Source organism: Microtus pennsylvanicus, chromosome 3, assembly GCF_037038515.1.
Source record: "Microtus pennsylvanicus isolate mMicPen1 chromosome 3, mMicPen1.hap1, whole genome shotgun sequence".
NCBI lineage: Eukaryota > Metazoa > Chordata > Mammalia > Rodentia > Cricetidae > Microtus > Microtus pennsylvanicus.
Window position 1 is genome coordinate 98,936,932 of NC_134581.1, and position 13,354 is coordinate 98,950,285.

The 13,354-nt window shown below is 52.4% G+C and overlaps 1 protein-coding gene across 2 annotated transcripts; it reads left to right on the forward strand.

Moving 5' to 3' along the window:
- Window positions 1–3,389: 3,389 nt before the first annotated feature.
- Window positions 3,390–13,111, forward strand: Keap1 (kelch like ECH associated protein 1). 2 transcript variants are annotated; one of them, XM_075966655.1, is made up of 6 exons: window positions 3,390–3,676; window positions 4,934–5,619; window positions 8,581–9,266; window positions 10,581–10,786; window positions 11,109–11,285; window positions 11,921–13,111. In XM_075966655.1, exons 2-6 carry the CDS (start codon window positions 4,981–4,983, stop codon window positions 12,085–12,087), a joined length of 1,875 nt encoding a protein of 624 aa, XP_075822770.1. In that variant the 5' UTR covers window positions 3,390–3,676; window positions 4,934–4,980; the 3' UTR covers window positions 12,088–13,111. The 2 variants fall into 2 exon arrangements, with proteins under 2 accessions (XP_075822770.1, XP_075822771.1); XM_075966656.1 differs by lacking the exon at window positions 3,390–3,676 and adding an exon at window positions 3,739–3,958.
- The last annotated feature ends 243 nt before the right edge of the window (window positions 13,112–13,354 follow it).

Sequence of the window (13,354 nt, forward strand, 5' to 3'; positions counted from 1 at the left end):
GCTCTGTAGACCAGGCTGGTCTTTGTCTTCCTAAGTGCTGGAATTAAAGGTATGGGCCACCACTGCCTGGCTTTAAAAAGGTTTCTTTAAAAAATGTGTGTGTGTGTGTGTGTGTGTGTGTGTGTTGGTTAGAAATGGGGCATCGGCTGGGACCTGGAGTTACAGGCATTTGTGAGTCACCTGGTGTGGTGAGCTCTGGTCCCAGTGAGTTCTTAACTGGTGAACCAACTCTCCAGCGTTCTCTTTTGCTTTTTAAATAATTGTAAGGCAAGGTCTTACTATTTCCCAAGTTGTTCTTGAGCCTCTCATTCTCCCAACTCCCTCCACGGCAGCTGAAATGACAGGCCTTCATCTCTAAGTCCAGCTCCATCTCACTTCTTTTAACTGGCTGTATAATATTCCACACTACAGCAGTACCTCCAGCTATTAAGTCAGAAACTTACAAAAAGACATAGGAATTGAGTCCAATCCTTTGCCGGTTACATTGTCATGTGATAAATACCTGAACGAGGTTGTTGTTGTTCTTCCTCTTCCTCTTCTTCTTCTTCTTCTTCTTCTTCTTCTTCTTCTTGGATTTTCGAGACAGGCTTTCTCTGTGTAGCTTTGGAGCCTGTCCCGAAACTTGCTCTGTAGACCAGGCTGGCCTTGAAGTCCCAGAGATTCACCTGCCTCTGCCTCCCGAGTGCTGGGATTAAACGCATGCACCACCACTGCCCAGCTGAATGAGTTTTAATAAATCTCTTCAGCCAGTTCACAGGGCCTGTAGATTGGACTTTGAGATACAGCTGTTGTGGTTTTAGCCAGCCTGTCAGGACACCAGGCAGAGTGTGATAAGACACCACCCCTGGAGAAGCCTGGAACTGCAGCTTCTTCTCCATTAGTTTCAAGTCCTGAAAAAGCGGACTTCAGTTTCCAGGAATTTCCCACACAGACCAACATCTCTTCCACTGGCATTTCTTTTTACAGGTGCTAAACATAAATACGCTTAATTAAAAAGTATATGGTTGCCGGGCGGTGGTGGCGCACACCTTTAATCCCAGCACTCGGGAGGCAGAGGCAGGTGGATCTTTGTGAGTTCGAGGCCAGCCTGGTCTACAAAGGTAGTTCCAGGACAGGCTCCAAAGCTACAGAGAAACCCTGTCTCGAAAAACCAAAATAAATAAATAAATAAATAAACAAATAAATAAAAATAAAATAAAATAAAAAAATAAAAAGTATATGGTTAATCGTGGTGGCTGTATTAAAACCTCAGTGCTTGTGAGGCTGAGGTAGGAGACTCACTCTGAGTTCAAGGCCAGCCTGGGCTACACAGTCTCAACCATAAATAAGTAAAGTTGGGGGCTGGCGAGATGGCTCAAGGGTCAAGAGGACCCAAGTTCAATTCCCAGTACCCACATGGCAGCTTGCAATTGTCTGTAATTCTAGTTCCAGGGGACCCAACGACCCATGCCAAACACCAATGCACATAAATTTTTTTTTAAAAAAAAACCAAACAATTAACTTAAAAAAATAAATAAAGCTGAGAGAGAATACAAATTCGTAATCCCAGTTTGGGCTACGTAATGATATCTTGTCTCAATCAATCAATCAATCAAATAATAAATGTTGTCAGGCAATGGTGGCACATGCCTTTAATCTTAGCACTCGGGAGGCAGAGGCAGGTGGATTTCTATGAGTTTGAGGCCAGCCTAGTCTACAGAGGAAATTCCAGAAAAGCAGCCAGGGTTACACAGAGAAACCCTATCTTGAAAAACAAAAACAAAACAAACAAACAAACAAAACAAAATAATAGTAGTATAATAAATACTTTATAATTTTTATTTTTCCTTATTCATTTGGGTGTTTTGTCTTCATGGTGCTGGTGCCTGTGGGGGCCAGAAGAGGATGTTGTGTCCCCTGGAACTGGAGTTACAAATGTTTGCTCCAACGTAATATGGGGGCTGGGAATTGAACCTGGTCCTCTGGAAGAGTAGTCAGTGTTCATAACCACTGAGCCATTCTCTCCAGCACCAATAAGAAATACCTTTATTGCCGGGCGGTGGTGGTGCACGCCTTTAATCCCAGCACTAGGGAGGCAGAGGCAGGTGGATCTCTGTGAGTTCAAGGCCAGCCTGAGCTAGTTCCAGGACAGGAACCAAAAGCTACAGAGAAACCCTGTCTCGAAAATCAAAAAAATAAATAAATAAATAAAGAAAGAAAGAAATACTTTTATTGTTCAAAATTATTTTTATGCGTGTATATGAAGGTCAGAGGCCAACTTGTAGGAGTTGGTTTTCTCCTTCTACCATCTGGATGCCAGGGATGGAACTCGAGTTGCCAGGATTGGCCAAAAGCTTCTTTATCCACTGAGCCATCTTGACAGTTCAGGAAATAACTTTCCATCATAAATGCCGTAAGTATCTATTACCATAAAAATATCAAAAGTTTGTGAGAAACACAGAGGCAGACCTGGGTATTCCAATGCCCTCAAAGAATACCATACCTCTGAGAGAGAGAGAAAGAGAGAGAGAGAGAGAGAGAGAGAGAGAGAGAGAGAGAGAGAGAGAGAGAGAGAGTAAAATGGCTCAGCAGGTGGAGGTGCTTGCTTGCCCAAATTTACAGACAGCCTGAGTTCTACCCAGGCCCCACCGAGGGGAAGCTGGGATGGGTTTCTGCAAGTGGTCCCCTGCCCTCAAGTACACACAACACAAAAATTCCTGTAAACAAGCCCTGAGTGATGTAACCGTCTTTAACCCCAGCGCGCAGGAGGCAGAGGTAGAAGGGTCTCTGTGAGTTTAACGCCAGCCAGGGATATACAATAAGGCCCTGTCTCAAAAAGAAGCTACAGGGCTGGAGGGACAGCTTAGTGGTTAAGAGCACTGGTTGCTCTTAGAGATGACTCAGGCTTGATTTCCAGCTCCCGCAAGCTCACAACTACCTGCATCCCCAGTTCCAAACAATCCCAACCTCCGTGGGCACCAAGCATTCATGTGCTGTACATACAAACGTACATACATGCAGGCAAAACACACTCATACATAAAATTAATAAGTAAAAAAAAAAGTAAGTTATAAGACTGGAGAGATGGCTCATCATTTAAGAGTACTTGCTGCTCTTGCAGAGGACCAGAGTTCCATGGCGGCCCACAATCACCTGTGACTTCAGAAGGCACCGCACGCGCATGGTATGCAGACATATATACAGGCAAAACACCCATACACCCATACACCAAAGTAAATTACAAATTGAAATAAAAACATTAAAGTTATTTTAAAAGAATATATATTATAGCTATATATATACATACATACATATATATATATATATAATAGATATATGTATATCTCGACCAGGCTGATGGGTCTAGCTGGACCGCGTGGGGTGTGGGAGGGTCCGAGGGTGCAGGAGTACAGACAGCCTAACCCGGAGGCAGGCTCCTAGGGCCGCCCAGACCCACGCCCTGCTCCCTCCGCCCGGCACCTGCAGGAAGGGCTGGAACCGCCTCTGTGTGCCCGCCGTTCGTTTCCGCCCTCCCGCTCCTCCCACGCGTGCCGCCCGCGACCCCGCAGCACTGCTGCCCCGGATTCAAGGCCCCCCGGGTCCCCCTCGGCTCCTCCCGGAAGCGTGGCGCGTGGCGGCCCGGCGGCGCGGATTGGACGCGTGGCACCAACAGAGACACCCGGGGGGTGGGACGGAGGTGAGCGATCGCCCGCGGAGATGCGGTGGGGAGTCAGCTCCGAGTGCCGTCCGCGGTCGCGCGTGGGGCCGTGCACTTGGTGGGGGGGAGCGCGTGTCCCCACCAAGTGCGCACTAGCCGAGCCCGTCCGCCCGCGTAAGTTGGCGGCCGCGGCCGGCGAGTGGAGGGTAGGGGTCGCCCGCGGCCGGCGCCCCGGGACTCTTATTGTGACAGGGTGGCGCGCTGTGCTTAGTCACCGTGACCCGCGCGGCGGAGGCGGAGGCGGAGCGCGGCCATGGCGGGGTGAGTGCGCCGCACCGGGGCCGGGCCCCGGACCAGGCCCTGCGGGCTCTCCAGGCGTCTGGGCTGCGCCTCCGAGCGACGGAGTGGCCGCTCGAGCAGGCACCGGGCACCGGGTCGCCGCTGCACAGCCCCCTGCGTAATGCCAGGCCTGAGCTCCGGCAGAGTGTGGTCACGCGTGACAGTCGCTCACTTACTGGGGCCCTTGGAGCATTTCATCCCCCCCCCCCCACGGTGCTCCAATAGACACAACACGGGGTGGGGGGTGCGACTCGAGCTGAACCCCAGAACCTGGGGAGCCAGCTGCAGACCCTCTCTCCACGGCCCCTGGCCCCAGGTCTCCAAGGGTCTCCTCAGTCCCTGCTGCCCACCGTGGGCGGTCCTGATGCCCCACTCTGTCCCAGAACGTGGGCACTTCGTGTTTCCTCTACACACTTGGTTGTATTTTCAGGCCTTCTCTGTCCTCCTGCTCTGTCTCTCGAGCTCAGAACAGTGTCTAGTACACACTTGGCAGGCTCTCTAAGTTTTGGTGAGGTGTTGAAGAAAGGAGTTTGACTTGTTGGAAGGGAGGGCAGGACGGCTGGGACAGAGGAGTGAGGAGGTTGGAAAGGGGCTGACTCCACGGGACTTGGCAGGCCAGAGGTGGGTTTCCACTCTTGGGCTCGGTGAAGGGTGTTGGTTCTGAGCAGAAAGGGGCATGATGTGGCGCGTTTCTTAGCCGGGCCTTCAGGCTAGCGAGTTGGGGAGAACTTAGTTTGAATGGAGCCGGGTGTGTCCAGTTTACTTGGCTTGGCGAATTGCTCTAGAAACCATTGCATAGTTTTTCAAAAAAGGAAGCCTGGATGGGCATAGTAGCACACACCGTAATCCCAGCACAAAGAAGGATCAATAAAAAGAAAGGATCAAAAGGAAAAAGGAAGCGTGGCAGGCTCTGGCCTAACCGTGCAGTTCCCAGCCCTGTCTTTTCCCTCCTTCCAGGCCCCTAACTACTAGTGGTGGAACTGTACCTTCTCACCAGGAACCCCATGCAGCCAGAACCCAGGCCTAGCGGGGCTCCCCGCAGCAGCCAGTTCCTGCCTCTAGGGTCAAAGTGCCCCGAGGGGTCAGGGGACGCGGTGATGTATGCATCCACAGAGTGCAAGGCCGAGGTGACGCCCTCCCAGGATGGCAACCGCACCTTCAGCTACACGCTAGAGGACCACACCAAGCAGGCTTTCGGCATCATGAACGAGCTCCGATTGAGCCAGCAGCTCTGTGATGTGACGCTGCAGGTCAAATACGAAGACACCCCAGCTGCCCAGTTCATGGCTCACAAGGTGGTGCTGGCCTCCTCCAGCCCGGTCTTTAAGGCCATGTTCACCAATGGGCTTCGGGAGCAGGGCATGGAGGTGGTGTCCATAGAAGGCATCCACCCTAAGGTCATGGAGCGACTTATTGAGTTTGCCTACACGGCCTCCATCTCCGTGGGCGAGAAGTGCGTGCTGCATGTGATGAACGGGGCAGTCATGTATCAGATTGACAGCGTGGTCCGAGCCTGCAGCGACTTCCTCGTGCAGCAGCTGGACCCCAGCAACGCCATTGGCATCGCCAACTTCGCCGAGCAGATTGGCTGCACTGAACTTCACCAGCGTGCCCGGGAGTATATCTACATGCACTTCGGGGAGGTGAGTGAGGGCGAGGGCTCAGCTGTCACAAGGAGTCTGGAGGAAGGCCTCTTGTCCCCCCGAGGGGCCCCTGTAGCTCAGGCTGGCCCTCTTGTCCCCCCCAGGGGCTCCTGTAGCTCAGGCTGGCCCTCTTGTCCCCCCCAGGGGCTCCTGTAGCTCAGGCTGGCCCTCTTGTCCCCCCCCCCCCGAGGGACTCCTGTAGCTCAGGCTGGCCCTCTTGTCCCCCCCAGGGGCTCCTGTAGCTCAGGCTGGCCCTCTTGTCCCCCCCGAGGGACTCCTGTAGCTCAGGCTGGCCCTCTTGTCCCCCCCGAGGGACTCCTGTAGCTCAGGCTGGCCCTCTTGTCCCCCCCGAGGGACTCCTGTAGCTCAGGCTGGCCCTCTTGTCCCCCTCAGGGGCTCCTGTAGCTCAGGCTGGCCCTCTTGTCCCCCCCCCAGGGGCTCCTGTAGCTCAGGCTGGCCCTAATCTGGTTCTGCAGCTGTCTCACCTGTCTCAGTTTCCTCAGTACTGGGATTACAGACATTCACGCTCACAGTTGACTGAAGTGGAACCCAGGCTTTGTGCTTGCTAGGTGAGCAGTCTTCCTGCAGAGCCACGGCCCCAGGACTTCATTTTTTGGATTGTCTTCTTTAGGTGTACTGTTGGTTTTGTTTGTTTTTTGTTTTGTTTTGTTTTTTGGTTTTGTTTGGTTTCTTTCTTTCTTTTTTTTTTTTTGAGACAATGTCTCTTTTTGGAGACAGGTAGACCTGGTTGTCTTGGGACTTGCTCTGTAGACCAGGCTGGCCTGGAACTTACAGAGATCCACCTGCCTCTGCCTCCCAAGTGCTGGGATTAAAGGCATGTGCCTCCACTGCTCAGTCTGAAGCTGTTTTTTAACTCCTGTCCTTGCTGTCATATTCTGAGATCACGAGGCACACACTACCATACCCTGATAAAGTAAAAATTAATTTTACATTTGTTCACATGTGTGTTTGTACACATGGACAGGCTGGTCTTGTGTGGAGGTCGGAGGACAACTGGCAGGAACTGGTTCTCTCTACCTTATATATGCTTCTATGGTTAACTCTGGTCATAGGGCTTGGCAGAAAGTGCCTTTACCCACAAAGCCATATTGCTGGACTGAAAACTCAGGTTATGAGCCCCTAATCTGGGAGACACTAAGAACAGGGAAGATAAGTTCTCACAGTGTGTCAGCAGCCTGCTTTCTCTGGGGTCAGAAGTTGGAACAAGACAGATGTGATGGCCAGTGCTTTTAATCCCAGCACTCTGGAGACAGAGGCTGGTGGATCACTGAGAGTTGTAGGCCACTCTGGGCCACACAGTGAGACCTTACCTTGAGAGAGAGAGAGAGAGAGAGAGAGAGAGAGAGAGAGAGAGAGAGAGCGCTACAGCCTTGCTTGGTCTTTCTTGGTCTCAGGTAATGTTACTGCTTTCGTTTTCATTTCTTAGTGCGGGAAGTCTTCAAGGGAAGGTAAGAGGAAAGTCCCTGGAAACGTCACAGTCAGCAGCACAGGTGGCAGTGACCAGAGAGGCTGTGCCCTGGACATGACAGTGCATTCTGAACATCACCAGTCCCCAGATCCCAAGTCTGAAATGCTCTAACATCTTTTTGAATATGCATATGTCACCCTCAGGTGGACAGTTCCACACCTGACCTCACAAGATGGGTGGCGGTCAAAACACGCATAACATGCCTTAGCTGGCGGCACACATGGGCCCTGGGTTCCCTCCCACCACACATAAACCAGGTGTGTGGCAGAGGCAGGCAGCTTTATGAGTTGGAGCCAGTCTGCTCTACTACATAGCAAGTTCCAGGCCACTCCCCAACACACACCCATATGGACCAGCATAAATGTATTTTGCTTATTTATTTAGATTTTTGAGACCGCTGGTTTTCATAGCCCAGGCTTGTCTGGAAACTGAGATTCGCGTGTGTCAGGGTCCCAAGTGTGAGACCTGGACCACCAGGGCCCACTTGAATTTCTGTTTCGTTCCTGAGGTGTCTATCATCTGTACAAAATAGCCCTGCATCGGAAAAATGCCAGTCTGAGACACAGCCTGTCGGTTATTTTATATTTTATTTTGGTTTTTGGAGACAGGGTTTCTCTGTGTAACAGCCCTGGCTGTCCTAGAACTCACTCTGTAGATCAGGCTGGCCTGGAACTCACTGAGATCCCCCTGCCTCTGCCTCCCAAGTGCTGGGATTAAAGGCGTGTGCCACCATGCTGACCTCCTATATTTTTTTTCTTATTAATTTAAAGTTTTTATTGTATTTATTTAGGGGGCATACATGTGCCACAGTTCATGTGGAGGTCAGAAGACAACTTGCAGAAGTTGATCCTCTCCTTCCATAATATGAATCCTGGGGGTTGAAGTGAAGTCCTCAAAAACTAGCCATTCAACCAAGCAAACAAACCCAGTTCCTTACTGAGCTGGTAAAGGCTCTCACTGCCAAACCTGAAGACCAATCCCAGGGACCCACATGGAAGGCGAGAAACTATCCACCAGACATGAACTGTGGCATGCTCCACACACACAATAAACCAATAAACAAATGTACCTTTTGAGAGCAAGTCTTACTATGTAGACCAGTCTGGCTTGGAACTCACAGACATTCTCCCGTCTGTCCCTTTCAAGTGCTGGGATTAAAGGCCAGACTAGATTCAATTATTTATTTATTTTTGAAACAGGATCTTACAGTGTCCTCTTGGCTGGTCTGGAACTGGCTACGTAGACCAGGCTGGCCTTGAATTGACAGACATTCTCTTGCCTCTGCCTCCTGAGTGATGGGGGAATTACAGGCGTAAACCACTATGCCTAGCTATACATTTTTTAAAAGTTAAAACCCAAATCAAACAATACAGATGCATAAAGAGACCCCACTGTGTGCCCTGTACCCTTTGTGTGGGTGCTAGGCCAGGAGGGCTTCCCAGAGCGCAGCCTCTCACCTGCGCTCCCTGCAGGTGGCCAAGCAGGAGGAGTTCTTCAACCTATCGCATTGCCAGCTGGCCACGCTCATCAGCCGCGATGATCTGAATGTGCGCTGCGAGTCGGAGGTGTTCCACGCGTGCATCGACTGGGTCAAGTACGACTGCCCTCAGCGGCGCTTCTACGTGCAGGCACTGCTGCGGGCTGTGCGCTGCCACGCGCTCACGCCACACTTCCTGCAGACGCAGCTGCAGAAGTGCGAGATCCTGCAGGCCGACGCGCGCTGCAAGGACTACCTGGTGCAGATCTTCCAGGAGCTCACGCTGCACAAGCCCACGCAGTCCGTGCCCTGCCGCGCGCCCAAGGTGGGCCGCCTCATTTACACAGCGGGCGGCTACTTCCGACAGTCGCTCAGCTACCTGGAGGCCTACAACCCGAGCGACGGCTCCTGGCTGCGCCTGGCCGATCTGCAGGTGCCACGCAGCGGCTTGGCTGGCTGCGTGGTGGGCGGGCTGCTGTATGCTGTGGGCGGCCGCAACAACTCGCCCGATGGCAACACCGACTCCAGTGCCCTGGACTGCTACAACCCCATGACCAACCAGTGGTCACCCTGTGCTTCTATGAGCGTGCCGCGCAACCGCATCGGGGTGGGGGTCATAGACGGCCACATCTACGCAGTCGGGGGGTCCCACGGCTGCATCCACCACAGCAGCGTGGAGAGGTGAGCACGGGGTCCCAAAGGGAGGGCACCTGTTCTTCCCACCCCCAGAGGAGGCAGAGCAGATGGCATGTTCATCCTCAGTGTCCAGACTTGGGAAGTACTGGAGGGCTGTCCCAAACCTATAGGAATCATCAGCAGCTGGGGACTATGGGAATTACCACAATACATGAAATACGTTATGCTAATTGTGTATAATTATGATAAAATGTATCATCAGACCAGGGACGTAGTTCAGTGGTAGGGCACTGGTCCCTGGCTTGCACCCAGTTCTAGGTTCTAACTCCAGTACTGCCAAAAGAGAGAAGGGAAGAAAGAAAAGAGCCAGGGCTGTGACTGGCAGAGCTTTTGCCTAACACCATATAAGCGCTGTCATCCCAGCGCTTGAGAGGTAGAGACAGAAGAATCAGGAATTCAAAGTTGTCTTTGGCAGTATGGCAAATTCAGGGCCAACCTGGGATATAAGAGACCCTGTCTCCAGACAGACAACTATCCCCCACACATTTAGGGCTTGAAGCAAGGTAGGAAGATGAGAAAAACTGAAAAATATTCCTGGTGCTGGGAATAGAACTTAGGGACTTGTGCATGCTCGGCCAGCCCTCTGCCCCTGATAACCCTATCCCCAACCTGCAAAGGGAGTTTTAAACCTATGCCCTAGGGGCCTCTAATGTGTGGTCTGTGAATAGGATGGTGGGGCGATGTGTCACCTTGAGCGGGCCGCTTTCAAGAAGGACAGGGGCACTATTAATAACTCCAGGAACACAGGTATGGACTGGATGCTGCTGGCCAACCTGACGCGTTCACCCCATCTCTGATCATGTTGCTTGGAGGAGTACTGTCTGAGCGGTAGCCTAGTTGTCAGACTTTCTTGGGTTCTGGAGTTGGACACATGCACTGATGTCCCTTGGTGATCCTGAATGTCCTACCCCGCATTTCTGATGTGAGGCCATGAGCTCTGGCGAGGTGAAGCTCACAGGCGATGCAGCAAAAAGGGTGAACCTGCTGAGGGACAGGACCTGGCTGTCACTTCCATAGCTGATGGCTGTGAGCCTCAGTTTCTTCCTCTGGAGATGGAGCTGCTAACACCCCTCCCTTGAGAGAAATAAAGCATCAGCCAGCAGGTGCTGCCTGCCTGTCACCCCAGCACTGGGAGGTTGAAGAAGGAGGATCTGGAATTCTGGGCTAGCATGGGCTACATAGCAAGACCCTAGCTCTAAAATAGAGTAAAAAAACAAGTGGTGGTAGATGGTGGGGCTCACTGTAAGGAGGCCAGCTGTGGTTCCTGGGGTGACCATGGTGGAATCGTGTCCTTTGCAGATACGAGCCAGATCGGGATGAGTGGCACTTAGTGGCACCAATGTTGACGCGGAGGATAGGCGTGGGAGTGGCTGTGCTCAACCGCCTGCTGTATGCAGTGGGGGGCTTTGACGGGACCAACCGGCTCAACTCAGCAGAGTGCTACTATCCCGAGAGGAATGAGTGGCGGATGGTCACACCGATGAATACCATCCGAAGTGGGGCAGGTGAGTGGGTGTGCGGGAAAGACCCTACCCAGCCCAGTCTTGGAAGACCGCCCTCCTCTCTTCCATCTTGTTTTGTTTTTGTTTTGTTTTGAGTCAGGATCAAACAGACTGTCCTCAGAATCGTTATGTAGCTGAGGATGACTTTGAACTCACGATCCTCCAGCCTGTCCAGCACTGGGATGGCAGGCCTGCTCCTCCACACCAAATTCCAGCTCGATTTCTAAGGGGTTCCTCCTGGAAAGAATGCTGAGGGAGGAAGGTGGCTTCTGAGGGCCCCCTTAAACCAGGCCTCAGAGTGACTCTCCGCTGTGCTTCTGTTTAGGGGTCTGTGTGCTACACAACTGTATCTATGCGGCAGGGGGCTACGACGGGAAGGACCAGCTCAACAGCGTGGAGCGCTACGACGTGGAGACAGAGACCTGGACTTTTGTAGCCCCCATGAAGCACCGACGGAGTGCACTGGGGATCACTGTGCACCAGGGCAGGATCTATGTCCTCGGTGAGGACTAAGAAGTGGGTCGGGGTGGAGAGGACTCTGTGTCCATATCTCTTCTTAAGATTCGGTGCTGAGCTGGGCGGTGGTGGCGCACGCCTTTAATCCCAGCACTTGGGAGGCAGAGGCAGGTGGATCTCTGTGAGTTCGAGACCAGCCTGGTCTACAAGAGCTAGTTCCAGGACAGGCTCCAAAACCACAGAGAAACCCTGTCTCGAAAAACCAAAAAAAAAAAAAAAAAAGATCCGGTGCTGAGGACGGAACTTGAGGAACACCCGGATGCTTGACAAGTGTTCTGTAACCGAGCCAAGCCCCAGCCCTCACTGGGGGATTCTGGGCAGGGGTCTACCACTGAGTCAAGCCCCACTACCCTTGCGCCCCCAACGCCTCCACCCTGCTTCACTGGGAAGTCTAGGCAAGGGTTCTACCACTGAGCTACTCCCCACCCCCCTTCCACCCCCCACGCCTCCACCCTGCTTCACTGGGAAGTCTAGGCAAGGGTTCTACCACTGGGCTTCATTCCACCTCATCCCCCATGTGCTACAGACGGGTGGCTTCCCCTTCCTGTTTTCTGTTGTCTTTTCATGGGCATTTGATTGAGTCCTCTGGGGGAGATGACCATCTCTTCATTCTCTCTGCAGGAGGCTATGATGGCCACACGTTTCTGGACAGTGTGGAATGCTATGACCCAGACACTGACACCTGGAGCGAGGTGACACGGATGACATCTGGCCGCAGTGGGGTGGGTGTTGCCGTCACCATGGAACCCTGTCGGAAGCAAATTGATCAACAGAACTGTACCTGCTGAAGCACTTGGGTTACCTGAACACTGACAAGTAAGAACAACAGCCCATCCAGACCACCGCTGACTTTGTACAAAAAGAAAGGAAGGAAGAGGAAAACCAAACAAACCCACAATCAGAACACAGGGACAGGAGGCAGCAGAAGAAAGCATCCCTCTCCAGGAAGGGCGGCTGGGATGCCGTGTGGATGACGTTGTGGAAGAGCAGAACTAAATCTATATGCCCGTTTGTCACAGCCCCTGGAGCATCCAAGACAGTCTGCCTGCGGTGCGGTATGCGGGGGCACCCTCACAAGTGAGAGGCCCCTGTACCCTCTGGCTAGGGATGAGGCCACCAGCACTCAGACTCTTCTCGGGGGGGGGGCAGGCAAAACAGGGGTCACACGTGTTTTCTTTGGTCCCTACAAATTGGTGATCAAATCTAGGGGACAAGGGGAAGAAGGGGCCAGGTGAGGCCAAGAGGCTGAGGCTTCCTCAGGAGCTGCAATCCCCAGGGACAAGCCTGCACAGAGAACACTGGGCCTCTACGCCCTGGATAGTTATTTTGTTAAGTAACCCTTTAACTTTCCCATGGAAATTAAAAACGGATTTAGCAGTGTCTTGTACATAGGACCTCAGAGGGTGATGGGATCCCTCAGGGAGAAGCAGCTCTTCGATTGAAATACACTCGGATCTTGATCGGGGCTGGTATTTGAAACCTGTCTGTTTTCTCCGCGTACCATTGTGCATTCTGCTCATATGGGGCATCTTGTACCCTCGTGGGCCACAAAGCGTCTGTCAGTTTTAGGTGCATTAGAAGCCAATGACCTAACTTTTGTGCCACTTCTCCTGGGGCCTCCTGTGTTTTGCTTGATTTTGAGACAAGGTCTCATGTAGCCCAGGATGGCCTTCAGTTCAGATCCTGAACTCCTGATCCTCCCTCCTGCCTCAGCCTCCTGAGAGCTGGGATTACAGTTGTATACCACCAAACCTGGTTCCTGCTTGTCCTTTTTGTACCCAGGCAGCAAAATAAAGATTTCTGGGACCTTGAGTGTGGTTCAGTGGATAGAGAGCTCACGTAGCACGCATGAAGTCCTGGGTACCATCCCCAGCACATATAAACCTTACTGACCCACACCTGTGGTCACAGCAGAGGAGGCAGAAGCAGGAGGGTGAGTTCAGCTCAAGGCCAGCCTGACCTACACGTGAGACCTTGCCTCAAAGATAATAGTAATAGCCGGGTCGTGGTGGTGCACGCCTTTAATCCCAGCACTCAGGAAGCAGAGGCAGGCGG

What these genes read in the sequence shown, in the direction of transcription:
- Keap1 (XM_075966655.1), top strand. Translation starts at nt 4,981, where the DNA reads ATGCAGCCAGAACCCAGGCCTAGCGGGGCTCCCCGCAGCAGCCAGTTC. An exon ending in CACCACAGCAGCGTGGAGAG is followed by an intron (nt 9,267 to 10,580) that starts GTGAGCACGGGG and finishes TGTCCTTTGCAG; the next exon opens with ATACGAGCCAGATCGGGATG. An exon ending in TACCATCCGAAGTGGGGCAG is followed by an intron (nt 10,787 to 11,108) that starts GTGAGTGGGTGT and finishes GCTTCTGTTTAG; the next exon opens with GGGTCTGTGTGCTACACAAC.